This window comes from Oryctolagus cuniculus, chromosome 5 (assembly GCF_051225735.1).
Source record: "Oryctolagus cuniculus isolate XC-2025 breed Fujian yellow rabbit chromosome 5, ASM5122573v1, whole genome shotgun sequence".
Classification (NCBI taxonomy): domain Eukaryota; kingdom Metazoa; phylum Chordata; class Mammalia; order Lagomorpha; family Leporidae; genus Oryctolagus; species Oryctolagus cuniculus.
The window spans coordinates 36,296,416-36,311,618 of record NC_142871.1 but is presented as its reverse complement, the minus strand read 5'-3'; the positions used below and the strand labels follow the sequence as shown (position 1 = coordinate 36,311,618).

Below are 15,203 nucleotides of genomic sequence, written 5' to 3'. Positions count from 1 at the left end.
ATGGGATTATCCTGTGCATTATAGGATGCTTAAAAGCATCCCTGGCCTCTACCCCTATATGTAAGTAGCTTTCTGTCTCCAGTGGTGAACATCAAAGATTTGCTAAGACATTCTCAAATGTCCTCAAAGGACAAAGCAGCTCCTGGTTAAGAAGTACCAGAGAGATGGTATGAAACATTTTACAAAAAGATCATAAGGGACAAAATTTGTTGAAATAAGCTTATGATATAGGAGAGAGAAAGACAAAATAGACTCAGAGAAAATATATTCATTGAGGCAATAGATAGTTTTTCGAATGCTTGGTGGAGGCAAGGAAGAGGAAGAACTTCAATTTTGTGAATGAAGATCAATCTTGGTGAATAATTACTATATGCAAACATGTATGCATGTACATATCAAAACACATTTCCAGACTACATGTATACATATATAAAAAGCATATAGGAAGAATATTTTCCTGGACTTTTTATCTGTTCTTATTACTCAACAGGACAGTCTAATTTGACCAAATTATTGAAACACTCACATCAGTTCTTTCTGAAAAGAGGTTTAAGTCAGAATCTATATTACTGGAAGTAACTACAACTGTCTGCTCTGTTCTTTCCTTCTCTGTCACATGCTTCATAACTTGGATTTCCAATACACTCAAACTTTCTCCCCCTCCCATAATAAGCAATAGTAACCTCAGGAAAGATTTATATAACCTCAGTTACATGTGACTGTGAAAACAAGCTACACAATTTATAAATTTTAGTCAGAAAATCCCTATTTGATTTAAGCCAAAGGAATGAAATTCTAAATCTCCAATTTTATATGTTTAGAATCAATATCCTCTGAGAAAGACTTGTTTTTTATTTCAAGTGTCCTTCCCAAAAGTTGAAGAATGAACCAGCTGGATAGTTTTTGTATAGCTGAAAAGCTAGATGTATTGTTCCTACTTCAGACTCCATTACTCCAATTGGACAAGTCATGTCCCAGTGTCTGAAGAGAAAAGCAGTCAATATCTCCTACTAGGGAACAATCTTGGTGAATGGGAAGCACTGCCTAAGCATGTACAGGAAACAGGCTTAGGGTAGAAGAGTCAGGGCGGAAGATCATTCCTGTGACAATCATCTTCAGTGCCTTGCGAAACCAAGGATAAAACATGCCATATATAATGGGATTGAAAGTGGAATTGAAATAACCCAGCCACAGGAAGACATTGTACAAACCTTCAGGGGTTGTAAAATTAATGAAAGGATCTGTGATCGTCAAGACAAAAAAGGGCAGCCAGCACAAAACAAACACTCCCATGACTATGCTTAACGTCTTGGTGGCTTTGCTTTCGTTTTTGGATGATGCCTTCACTTTGATTTTTGACCCAGCCAGTTTTGTCCTAGGACTCGTGCCAATCTGCTTAGCATGTTTCCTGGCTACTGTGAAAATATGTATGTAAATCCCTACCATGACTGTCCCAGGGAGAAAGAAAGCTATAAAGGAGGCCAGCACCCCCCAGACCTTATTGAAGATCAACACACACAAACCTGTACAGTCAATGGCTGAAACAAAATCTTCTGCACCAATTAGGTTTAATTCTGAGAATACCAGGCCAAAGGCAAACAAGATGGGAATGGACCAGCTGATGAGCAGAAAGAACTCAATGACGGGGAAGGTAATTTTGGTGACATAATGCAAAGGGTCACAAACAGCGTAGTGACGGTCCACTGAGATGAAGCAGAGGTGGAAAATGGAGGTGGTGCAGAGCATGATGTCACAGCAACTGTGGATTTTGCAAAAGAGATCTCCAAAGTACCAGCAGGACTCAATGGACCTGATCATACTGAAGGGCATGACCACACAGCTCAGCAAAAAATCAGTGATGGCCATGGAGAGAATCAGGAAGTTGGTTGGGGAGTGGAGCTGCTTGAAGTGAGCAATGGAAATTATCACAACCATATTTCCCAGCATGGTCATTACTATAGCACCAATCATGACCACATACATGGTGCAGGCAGTCAGCATGGGCCTCACATTTTTAGGGCACGAATTGTTAACCAAAGAAAAACAAAATTGGAGTTCTGGTGGTTGGTTCCAAAGGTTTGGTGAATTCATTTTCTTTGCCCTGTGAATATTATGAGTTTTTTTTTTAAAGCCTGTGTTCCTCTTCTTTCTGTAAAAGAATGAAAAAATAAACAATAAGAATTGTTGGCAGGCATAGGTTTTACAGAGGCCACACTGCTCTGCAATTTCAAGCCAAGCTTGAGCCTCCTACTGACCAGGATCAGGGTTTCCCAAACCTTTATGTGTGTATCAACCACCTGGGGATCTTTACAAAACCCAGAATTAGATGTTGGGGTGGCTGAGAGTTTGCCTTTCTCACCAGCTCTCAGGAGATGTCATCACTGTTTGTCCAAAGACTGTCCCTTGAATGGGAAGGAGCTAAATCAAACAGAATTGATTTTCAGTCACCCAGCATCCAGGCAACACATGTGGGTGCATGCTGTAACATTTACCTTGCCTTTATGCAAGATTCCAAATCCATAGGCAGACCAAGAATTTTTCCTGTCCTACTTATATTAAAAACTTTTCTGAATAAAAACCCTTTAATAATTTCAAGAACTGTGGGCTCTCTTTTAATATTTAATTTAAAGAATAATTATGATATGAAGATTATGCTACTTTTTTAAAAAAAATAAGTTTTTGGGACACTTGCAAAGCTTTTGATCATGTCATTTATTCCATACTGTTTAAGCTAAGGAAACACTTTCACAACAATGTGAAGGACATAGATTTTAGAATTTAGAGCAATATTAATGGCAAACTAAAATTATGATAAAGATTACAATGTTACACAAGAATAAGCTCAAAAACAAGGAAAAACACTCAGTTCCTAGATTTTGTAAATCTCATGGTTATTGTCCTTTGGTGTGGAAGCTGTACTCACAAATTCAAATTCAGACTGAGTCCTCTTGGCCAGATTTCAAATCTTACTTTGTTAACAAATTTTACAAGTCAGAGTGCTCAGTGTTTAATCTGTCATCTGTATCATTTATATTGTCATAATGCAAAAATAATCCAGCTGACTCACCCATTGGTTTGCTTTGTATTTCCAGGGCCCAGGCTCAATGTGCATTTCTGATGACCATCAGCAAACATTTGTGAGATCCAAGACCAGATCTCTGAAGTGGACTTTGGCCTGAAAATAAACCACAACTCACTAGTCATTGGGAAAACTAACCCAGGAGCACATTCTCACCTTACTTGAAACAAACGTTAATGAGAATATAAACACTTTTAAAAATAGGTGTTTCTACCATTTTCTACAATAGCTCAGTAATTTTTTACAATATCTCTGTCTTATTTAAAATATTAACATTATTGCACATTTCATTTGCTCCAGATACAATGATTTAATTTCTCACATTATCATTTCTCTTTTATATTTGTTCATTGTGCCAACAAAATATGATGAAATTAAGTTGAAAATGAGAAACAAATCATTTGAACGTAAAATGTAGGAAGGACCAAGACTTACTCAGTTCCTATATAAAGTGCAGACTGTTAAACAGAACATACAGCACAACTGTTTACTACTCACTTTGGTTCTTAAGCTCCAAGAGGCTGAAAATAACAAAAATCTTAAACACTTAATTACCTCATTTAGTAAATTAATATTAATCTACTTCAACTTCTTTACTTTTGTCATTCTTAAAAACGTTTGTAATTGGTTTTAATTTCTAAACAAATTACCTTTAAAGCTGCATAACAATTACCATAAAAGTATTTAACATGTTCCACTATACATCCATAAAAATATCATTCCTCATATAAAATAGCACACTCTTCAATACTTCATTGCATGGTTTTTGAATTTCAAAATTTCATTTTTGAAGCTTAATCCCTGAAAGAATTGATATATTTGAACTTTGTGGATTTGTAAAATGAGATACTTTTTAAAAACATAATATAAAGCAACTAACTTCTATAGATTAACAGTATTCTCTCATGTTCTTGGCATTGTATACACTAGGGGAATAGTTAAACATTTAAGTATTAAAACAGGAAGATAGAAAAAGCAACACACATTTATTTTAAAAATGAACGTATGAATAAATTTTTAAGGCAATATCAAAGATAATAATGTCTTAAGACAGGTGTTTGGCTTAATGATTAAGTTCCTGGGTAGACTCACCTTCCATACCAGAATGGCTATATTATATACTGAGCCCTGGCTCCCGACTCCAACTCATGCTAGTGCAGACCCTGGAAGGCAACAGTGATATCTCAAATGTTCAGCTCTTGCCAGCCTTGTAAGAGTCTTGGATTGAGTTCCTGGCTTTGGCCTGGCCCAGCCCCAGGCCATCTAAGGAGTAAGCCAGTGGATGCAAGATTTCTCTCTCTCTCTTTCTGTGTGTGTGTGTGTGTGTGTAGGTGTGTCTCCCTTTCTGTAACTCTGACTTTGAAATGAATAAATAAATATTTTGAGAAAGTGTTAGTATCTATTTGTTCCCACCAACTAAAAAGAGAAAAGTAATGAACAGCTCAATATGGGATTATAAATAAGCAGAGAAAAAGTGGGATAGGACATACAACATCTCCTTTGTCAGGCATGCCTTTTCTGCTATCACTAGTTAACACAGCTCAAACACTCCATTCCTGGGACTATCACTGCAAAAATAACAACCTTTATCTTATTTTGATGCTCTTCATCTATATAATAGTTTCTTCGGTAAGGGAGATAATCGTGAATTAGATTTAATAAAAATCTACTGTGAGACTTTCTATCTTTAAGACCCTAGTGATTTTTTTAAAATGCTCCAGTTTTACTTCTGTAGATCAGTATTTTAGATATGGCTCCCCACAACTTACAAATAAAGTCAGCAAACCAAGGAAAAACAGTAATCTGATATTTTTCCCCCCTTGCCGAATGTATTCTCCTTTGGTTTGCCGGAATTTGTTGGGCTAAGCAGGTGGAATGGAGTTAAGATCACTGAAAGGTCAACTATCTGCTGTGCCAAAGTTCTTACCAGGATAAGAGCAGCGTGCTCCCTTGTGCTCCTCATGCCCAGTTTGCCCATTGGCCCACAGGTCCATTCTCTTGTAGGGCAGCTGCTGGACGGTTGTGCTGCCATCAGTATTTATGCACAAAATATACCTCTTGAGGCTGCATTATCCTGTGTCCTGCTTTTGAGCGTTGTGTCCTTTCAGACTCCCAGAGTGCTGCCAGCAAAGAGATTACAGGAGTTCACCAGAGAATTGGCTCCAAGCTGGTGATTCAGTTTTGTGCCATGGTTGCTATGACCTCAGAGAGAGAATCTGCATTAACCTGGGACAAAGACAAAGGTGGGAAAGAACAAAGCAAACAAAGAAGGAAGAAAAGAAGAGAGGAAGGAGGGGAGGGAGACTTGAAGGAGAAAATTTAGTTCAAATCCAACGAATGCTCACAAGTTATCTAGCATTATTTCCAAATCCTAGATAATGTTTCCAAAGAGCAAATCCTTTAATTGTTGGGGCAAAGTGCCAATCGATATCGTTGCCTTCTGAGGCCATTGGCAAGTCAGTGATATTCTTGCCTTCTTTAAGTCCATAGCTTTCCACATAAACTCATAGCCCAAACCAAAAGCATAAGGAAACTTGTGTCAACACAAGCAGATGAAAAATGTCCCTCACTCTGTTTCCTGAGCACCAGAGAAGGTGTATGCCTCCTCTGAGTATGCCATCGTCCCATACGTTCAGCTTCGTTGTGTCAGTAGTTTGCACTGATAATTTTGCCATCCATCAACATAGCAAAATTGCTGCCTTAAAATAATTATTTAGAGAACATATAAGCTTAAGTATTTATTAAAATAGAATCAAGTGATTCATATATAAATCAATTATAAAAACTAGCTGTATTACATTCTCTGAGAGTTTCTTCATAAAAATAATGTTGCCTGCTGCTACATTGCTACATTGTTTAAAAAAATTTTGCCTTATTTATTTGAATGATTCACTTCCTAAATGACTGCAAGGGCCATGACTGGACCAGGCTGAAGCCAGGAACCTGGAACTCCATTCAGGTGTCTCCTGTGAAGGTTGTGACTTAGGCATAGAAACAACAAAGCACAAGAAAAATATAGAATATTCTGGCATTCTAAGAACTGTAGCATTTGAAGGAAAAAATAAGAGAAAAGATGACACCAGGAAGGTAAATCCTGATCAGAAAGGAATGGCAGCTCATGATAAGAGCCTCGGGTGATTACTGATGTCATAAATAAAAATGTCAATTGTTAAATTAACAACAGGAGTCACTGTACACTTACTCCCCATGTAGGATCTCTGTCCTTAAGGTGTTGTACTATGTGAATTAACAGTATAACTAGTACTCAAACAGTACTTTAGACTTTGTGTTTCTGTGTGGGTGCAAACTGTTGAAATCTTTACTTAGTATATACTGAATTGATCTTCTGTATATAAAGATAATTGAAAATGAATCTTGATGTGAATGGGATGGGAGAGAGAGTGGGAGATGGGATGGTTGTGGGTGGGAGGGAGATTATGGGGGAAAAAAGCCACTATAATCCAAAGGTTGTACTTTGGAGATTTATATTTATTAAATAAAAGTTAAAAAAAAAAAGTTGTGCTTTACTATCATAAAGGCTAGGTTGAGGAGCAGAGAGTAGGTAAATGAAAGTTTCAAAGCTTTAAGCTGGCCACATCATTGAGATGTTTCTGGTATCATTTCAGTGAGAAACAGGGCCCTGGTCCAGTCAGCAACAAGAGTAGACAGAAAAATTGTGAGGTGAACACAGAAAAGCAACCTTCAGGGACAAATCTGATGATGGAAAATTAGTACTCTAACCCACAGATTGTAGTCAGTCAAAACAAGTTTTCTTCAAGTAAAAAATCCAAGGATATCTATGTGTCAAGGAAAAGATTGTGTGCATATGATCACTAAAATGTCCTGCATTTATTTAAAATAAAAAGGGCAAAGTAAATAAAACCTATATTATTAATATACTTTGTGTTCAGTGTAGAGATTATTTGCATCATTGTCATTTTTAGTTTGTGATATTTAAGGAAATTTTACATGCTAAATTATTTATAATATTATCATTTCTACTTAGAAAGTTAAGCAAATAATTGATTTCACCAGGATTTTTAATTTGAAAGGAATTAAAGAAATTTGCTAAATTAATAATGTTATAGTTTTAAAAAATCTTAAAATTCACCTTATTTATATGCTATTAAATTTATGAATTATTTTAGGTACTGGGGAAGGTTTTATGTATAGTTCAACAATCAAGTTATCAAAATGGAAACTCAAACCCTTTAATTTGATGAGTACAAATAAAATATTTTTTTAACTTTTATTTAATGAATATAAATTTCCAAAGTACAGCTTATGGATTACAATGGCTTCCCTGCCCATAACTTCCCGAATAAAATATTAAGGGAATTAATTAATCTGCAATGTTCCTTAAAAGTTGCTAATGAATAAATAGAATATTTTATTTACAAGTTATAAAATAAAGTCTATAAGGTATAAAGTTAAAAATCACATTTTAAAGAAGAGCTAGATTTTTCAATACTGTTTTTTAGATTAATTCTAAAAAGCAGTGTTACCTCAAAGTATCTCTTCTATGCTCAAGAACACCAGAATCTCAAGCAAACAGACTGATTCTAAAAATGCAAAGTTTCCCAAGTGAAGGAGGGAGAGGAGCAGCCACTAAGAATAGAGCAAACACAATGAACTACTAATCTGGAGCACAGCGATTCCTTCAGAGCAATGTAGCCAAGAGGCTACGTCAGACTAATACAGAATCTGATGCCTTTGGGAGGAATTTCCAAACTTGGAAAGCTGCATTCAGCAGGTGTGCAACAAGGAAACACGTGGCACAACCAACTGGGGTGAATGGGAGAAGTTTAATAAGGGGACTATTTACAAGGCAGTGTGTGGGAAGCAGGCTTAAGAAAACCTGCAAGAAACAGCATCGTTTCCTGGTGCAGTGGTAACAGGGAACCACCACTCTTGCCAAAGCAGAGGTGCAGGGAAGGGAGCAGCCGGGAACTCCAAGGGGATGGCTGTATGGAGGGGGGACTCCAGATGATCTGTTCTGGAGGAGGACAGCCAGCCCTGAGAAATTAGGCAGAAAGGCTGCCTGGGATAAACACCCTGGTTTCACCCTTCTTCCATCTGCTGGTCACCTGGAGGTACTTCCCACTAGCAAAACGCCACCAGGAACCTCTGGCAAAAGAGCTCTTTAATCTGGTTGGTACAGGTCAGCCTTCTGTACAAGAGTGGGTGGGAGAAGGTTACCCGAAAACTGGAAGAAAAACAAAGTTCTAACATTGAAATCATTTAAGGTGTTTAAGAGGAATTATGAAATTCAGATAGAACTTTATTAGGGAAAGCTCAAAATGGTGTTAAGGATCTTCTCCTGTCCCGAATTCTTAGAGTGGAATCAGATAGGAACAAAAACCCTGAGCACTTTATTTTCTTTATTCTTATATTGGTCTTTAATGGTCTCATGTGTCTAAGTCTAGGACAACCAATCCCAAACTATGTTTGATGCTTCTTTCCCTGCCCCTCCCAACAGTTAAGTGTGCAATGGATATAGAGTAACAAGTAATAAATGATGGATGCATTGATTGGTCAAAGAATTGTTTAACCGCTTCTGAGCAGTGTCTAAAAGAACTTATTGATTGGGTTGACAGCAGAGGGGGAAGAGGAAGTTTAAAAGGAGAGGTGAATGCAGATGTATTCATATTTACATTTTTAAAAATATCTATTGATTTATTTGAAAGTCACAGTTACAGAGAGAGGGAAAGACAGAGAAATACAGATATTCCATCCACAGGTTCACTCCTCAAGTGGTTGCAATCTCCAGGGCTGGGCCAAGCCAAAGCCAGAAGCCAGGCAATTCTCTCAGGTCTCCCACATGATGGCAGGGGCCCTATCATTTGGGCCATCTTCCACTGTTTTACCAGGCCATTAATAGGGAGCTGGATCACAAGCAGAGAAACTAGGACTTGAACTGTTGCCTATATGGGATGCTTTACTCTCTACACCACAATGCCTGTCCCTGTGTTTACATTTGGATGATAGCTATTGATATATTGTATATTTCTTTTGGCTGCACTAAACTAGTACATTAAGAAATTCTATGGAAATAAATCTTTTGCTGATATTTTGAGAGTACACATATTACAGTGAATTCCTTTAGAAACATTTTACTTCAAATGCACTGTTGCTTTATGCCCCCATTTTAATCTAGCATTAAGGGGATACAGTATTTTAATTGCCAGAACCTTTGTCTAGAGGCCTGTTGCATTTTTGTCTTTTATGAAATTTTTGTTCCTAAGCATTTCAAATTACATTTTTTTCTTAATAGGTTGAGTGGGTGTAGTATATCCTTGGTTATCAAAATACTCATACAGCTTTGGGATCTTGAACTGGTAAATATTCACAATGTGTGAAAACACGTGATACATTCTGTATCAACTTTGTCATGTAAAATTGGATGTTGGGTATGCACATATAGGACCTAAAATGCCGTGTTGAACTAAACAACTTACAATTGTGGAAGAATCTGTTCTTTGCTTCTTGTGTTTTTCAATTTCCTATAATGTACTTATTAACTCTTTTTAAATGTCATTTTGCAGTTTCTGTGCTGCAAAAGAAACAGTCAGGAGAGTGAAGAGACAACCGACAGAATGGGAAAAAATATTTGCAAACTATGCAACAGATAAAGGGTTAATAACCAGAATCTACAAAGAGATCAAGAAACTCCACAAAAACAAAACCAACAACCCACTTAAGAGATGGGCCAAGGACCTCAATAGACATTTTTCAAAAGAGGAAATCCAAATGGCCAACAGGCACATGAAAAAATGTTCAAGGTCATTAGCAATCAGGGAAATGCAAATCAAAACCACAATGAGGTTTCACCTCACCCCGGTTAGAATGGCTCACATACAGAAATCTACCAACAACAGATGCTGGCGAGGAAGTGGGGAAAAAGGGACACTAACCCACTGTTGGTGGGAATGCAAGCTGGTCAAGCCACTATGGAAGTCAGTCTGGAGATTCCTCAGAAACCTGAAGATAACCCTACCGTTCGACCCAGCCATCCCACTCCTTGGAATTTACCCAAAGGAATTTAAATTGGCAAACAAAAAAGCGGTCTGCACCCTAATGTTTATTGCAGCTCAATTCACAATAGCTAAGACCTGGAACCAACCTAAATGCCCATCAACGATAGACTGGATAAAGAAATTATGGGATATGTACTCTTTAGAATACTATACCGCAGTAAGAAACAACGAAATCCAGTCATTTGCAACAAAATGGAGGAATCTGGAACACATCATGCTGAGTGAAATAAGCCAGTCCCAAAGGGACAAATACCATATGTTCTCCCTGATCGGTGACGACTGACTGAACACCAAGAGGGAAACCTGTTGGAGTGAGGTGGACACTATGGGAAATGGTGGCTTGATCAGCATAGCCCTGACTGTTAATGAACAACTTAATACATTATCCCTCTTAGTAGTTTTTTTTGATCTGTTCTACTTAATATGACTGGTTTAGATCTGTAATTGATGCACAGTTATTCTTAAGTGTTGAAAATTAACTGAAATGTGATCCCTGTTGAACATGGTGGTGGGAATGGGAGAGGGAAGAGATGTATAATTTGGGACATGCTCAGGCTGACTTGCCCCAAGTGGTGGAGTTGGAAGCATACCAGGGGATTCCAATTCAATCCCATCGAGGTGGCATGTACCAATGCCATCTCACTGTTCCAGGTGATCAGTTTCAGTTCACAGTTGGTCATGGTGAAGGGACTGGGAGTCAAAGGGAACACATAGACAAGTCTAGTACCTGCTAACGCTAACCGATGGAGTAAATAAAGGGGAGAGTGATCCAACATGGGAAGTGAGATACTCAGCAGACTCATAGAATGGCAGATGTCCTAAATAGCACTCTGGCCTCAGAATCAGCCCTAAAGGCATTCGGAGCTGGCTGAAAAGCTCATGAGAGTATTTCAGGCATGGAAAGCCAAGACACTCTGGCAAAAGATCTCTGCGAGTGAGATCCCAGTGGAAAGAACAGGTCATCAAAGAAGGAGGTACCTTTCTCTGAAGGGAGGAGAGAACCTCCACTTTGACTATGACCTTGTCTAAACAAGATAAGAGTCGGAGAACTCAGAGGGCTTCCATAGCCTTGGAAACTCATGACTGGAGCATAGGGAGATTACTGATGCCATAGACAGGAGTGTCAATTGGTAAAGTCAACAACAGGAGTCACTGTGCACTTACTCCTCATGTAGGATCTCTATCCTTAATGTGCTGTACATTGAGATTTAATGCTATAACGAGTACTCAAACAATATATTTCACTTTGTGTTTCTATGGGGGTGCAAACTGTTGAAATCCTTACTTAATGCATACTAAACTGATCCTCTGTAAAAAAAAAAAAAAAGAAAAGAAAAAAAAAAAGAAATTATCAATTCCCAACTTGACTCTCACTGGGATTAAACATGACAATAGGTCTGCTCTGATTTCATCATCATTTAAAAAAATCATCTATTATTTTTCACTTTATGTTTCTGTGTGGGAGCAAACTGTTGAAATCCATACTTAATGTATACTAAGCTGATCTTCTGTATATTAAGATAATTGAAAATGAATCATGATGTGAATGGAAGGGTAGAGGGAGTGGGAAAGGGGAGGGTTGTGGGTGGGAGGGACGGTATGGGGGGGAAGCCATTGTAATCCATAAGTCGTACTTTGGAAAATTATATGCATTAAATAAAAGTTTAAAAAAAAAAAAAAAAACTAAAACAAAGTTTAAAAAAAAAAAAAAAAAACCTTAAAAAGAGTGCCTTGTATGAGTTACAGAACACTTAAAGATTACTGGCATTTAATAATGGAATACTGAGCCGGCGCCGTGGCTCAATAGGCTAATCCTCCACCTTGCGGCGCCGGCACACCGGGTTCTAGTCCCGGTCGGGGCGCCGGATTCTGTCCCGGTTGCCCCTCTTCCAGGCCAGCTCTCTGCTATGGCCAGGGAGTGCAGTGGAGGATGGCCCAAGTGCTTGGGCCCTGCACCCCATGGGAGACCAGGAAAAGCACCTGGATCCTGGCTCCTGCCATCGGATCAGCGCGGTGCGCCGGCTGCAGCGGCGGCCATTGGAGGGTGAACCAACGGCAAAGGAAGACCTTTCTCTCTGTCTCTCTCTCTCACTGTCCACTCTGCCTGTCAAAAAATAAAAAAAAAAATTAAAAAAAAATGGAATACTAATATTATCTGGGAATGTAAGGTATGGGCTATAGATAAGAATAACAACAGTCTCCTTTTATCTACTTCAAAAAATATTTATTTTTACTCATTTGAAAAGGGAAGAGAAAGAGAGATATCTTCCATCCTCTGGTTCACACTCCAGATGCTCAGAACAACCAAGGCAGGACAGCTAAAAACCAGGAGCTCAAAATTCAAATAAGGTCTCCCATGTGGGTGACAGGGAGGCATCACCTGCTACATCCCAGGATCACATTACCAGGATGCCAAACTCAGCAGTGGACCTGAACCCAGGACTTCCACATGGGATTCATGCATCCCAACTACATCTCAACTGTTGTGCCAAACACCTGTGTCCTTTTATTCACTTTCGTAATACTTTTTCATTAATGTGCTTCAGCAAACAGATTCACATTTTCTGAATGGGAACTAAATATTTTTCCTGTTACTATGTAGATGAGTGCTTTCTGAAACCATGGATAAAAAAAGCCATGGATGAGAGGATTGCAAGTAGAGTTGAAGTACCCAAGCCACACTAAAAGGTCAAGTACTACTATGGGAGTGGAGTAGTCTAAATACGGGTCAATCAAAACAGCAAGAAAACAAGGCAACCAGCAAGCTAGAAACACTCCCATTACTATGCCCAGAGTCTTTGCTGCTTTCCTATCCTTTTTCTTTGATAAATTTTTCTTCACTTCCCCCTTTGTATTTTCAGGCATATTGCTGATGACTCGAGCATGTCTTTTGGAAACAATAAAGATCTTGCCATAAATACCAACCATGAGTGAACCAGGAGTAAAGAAGCATGTAGTAAACAAGATTGTCCCCCAAAATTTGTTGAATGTAAGGGCACAGAAATTAAAGCAAGCCACAAGAATCTCATAGCTCTGCATACCAGAAACATTGGCCTCAGATAAAACTAAGCTGAAAGAAAAGAGAGCTGGGGCTGACCAGCAAAAGGCCAGCAGTCGCTTGACCATGGAGGGTGTCATTGTGGTCGCATAGTGCAGGGGGTAACACACAGCATAAAAGCGATCAACAGCGATGGAACAGAGGTGGAAAATAGAGGTCAGACTTAGCATCATGTCAAAGCTTGCATGGAATTTACAAAAGCCATCCCCAAAATACCAGCAGCTCTCCACGGATCGTACCATGCTGTATGGCATAATGACAAACCCTAGCAGAAAATCTGTGGTAGCCATGGAGAGGATCAGAAAGTTTGTGGGAGAGTGAAGCTGTTTGAAATGCGATATGGAAATTATTATAACCAAGTTTCCAAAGATAGTGATAACCATGGCTCCAGTCATGAACAAGTACATCATCACTCGGACATGAAAATGGCGGTTAGTGGGAGGACAGGATTTATTTCCAAATTTTGAACAACTGGCTATGTCTCCAGGAATATAAGTTAGATCCATGGTGTTTTCTCACTTCAAATTCTTTCCAGGATAATGAATCAATATTTCTTCTCTGAGGGATTCTGGTAAATTTCAGCTCCTAATAGTACAAAAAAGATCAAAGTCATCCATTATTAATTCACTTCAATTGTAATTACTTGCATTTAAATGTGTCAAAATATATCAACTGTGCTTGCTCCTAAGATTTTCTTTTTGCTACATAGAAGAAGGGAAGTTTTCAGCAGCTTATTCTTCTCTGTTATGTAATTTCATTTCATTCTATCCACTCATTCATTCAACATGTTTATCAACTGACTGCTCTGTCCCTGGTAATGCATTGGAAGATTTTCAAGTTTCACTTTTCCAGAAGCCTATTTGTGCTACAATAAAATATTATTTCTTTCACCATAAAAATACTTAAAACATATAAATGTTAAGTGAAATCAGAAAGCTTTTCTTTCAATAATTTGAATTCTTCACTGGTAAAGATTGGGAATGTTTTAAGAGTTATAAATGGCATATCACTGTTGAAATACACAGTATGATAACGCTTGGCTTTTAACATAGCTGTTGAAAGCACTCTACATATGGGTGAAACCTGTACGCGTATCAGTGCCTCACAGCATCTCCAGCATCTCTGTATTCTGCCCCTTCTTCTCCTCTCCTCTGTTTTTCTTAAGTATTATAGTTTATCTGAGATTCTGGTTAGTGGATCCTGGCATGTGTTCCATCTACGAGTGATATAAAAGGAGTTGAAATTTCATGCTCATAGACCACTCACTCAAATCTCACATGACTCCTGTTTATCACAGAGGACTAAGAAAGGTGAACAAATTACATAAATCCAAGGTCAATAGTTTTCTTGCACTTGATTTACTACTCAGTTTTGGACACAGATGTTCCTAAAAACCACCCACTGGTTAGCTCTTAGAGAAGCTTGACATGGTGCCTCTAATAAAAGCATCAAATCTACTTACTGGACTACACAGAGGCAAGCCCAGTCTCGAGTGAATGAGATGTGGGAGACTCTCTGGCCTGTGTCGGATTCCCCCAAGCTACAGACATGCAAATGTAGTGGACATTTAGAAAGTTCATCTATTTAGACAGTCAATGCATTTTTTCCTTGAGAATCCTATTAAACAGCAAGAAAAAGCCACTTCTTGGTCTCAAGATGTAACAAGCCCCATGATTTCTCTTGAGCCTGCCATTCTTCCTGATGGAGGAAGGGAGGGGAACCTTGCTGTGACCAAAGAGCCTGTGTGGTGTCTGCTAGAACAGTCAGAGGAGGTTTCTCTGTAGAAGTCTCAGGAAGGCCCGTTTTGAGTTGCCTGTTCCACAGAACTGCCAGTTTGCTCTGGGTTAAGGATTTACTTCACTCACTCCCAAGGTCCTCAACTAGGAGTTCTCTTAATCCAAATTCTGCCAATAGCTAGTTGTGAGCTCTCAGTAATATGAGGGGTGACGGCTGGATGAGCCTCATGTGCACTTCCAGATCTAAAACCTGTGAATCATCGGTAGCCCAAAGCCTATGCATTCTAAATCAT

The 15,203-nt window shown here is 38.6% G+C and overlaps 2 protein-coding genes across 2 annotated transcripts; both read right to left on the bottom strand.

The window, feature by feature from the left end:
• Positions 1 to 1,044: 1,044 nt before the first annotated feature.
• TAAR4 (trace amine-associated receptor 4) lies at positions 1,045 to 5,179 on the bottom strand. Its single transcript, XM_008263529.5, has 4 exons — positions 5,007 to 5,179; positions 4,172 to 4,242; positions 3,068 to 3,175; positions 1,045 to 2,149 (listed from the first exon to the last, which is right to left on the bottom strand). The coding sequence occupies exons 3-4, from the start codon at positions 3,133 to 3,135 to the stop codon at positions 1,045 to 1,047; spliced, it is 1,173 nt and encodes a 390-aa protein (XP_008261751.3). The 5' UTR covers positions 3,136 to 3,175; positions 4,172 to 4,242; positions 5,007 to 5,179.
• Positions 5,180 to 12,648: 7,469 nt separating this feature from the next.
• On the bottom strand, positions 12,649 to 13,680 carry LOC100344665 (trace amine-associated receptor 3). The gene has a single exon (XM_002714825.3). The coding sequence runs from the start codon at positions 13,678 to 13,680 to the stop codon at positions 12,649 to 12,651; it is 1,032 nt and encodes a 343-aa protein (XP_002714871.3).
• Between the last annotated feature and the right edge of the window lie 1,523 nt (positions 13,681 to 15,203).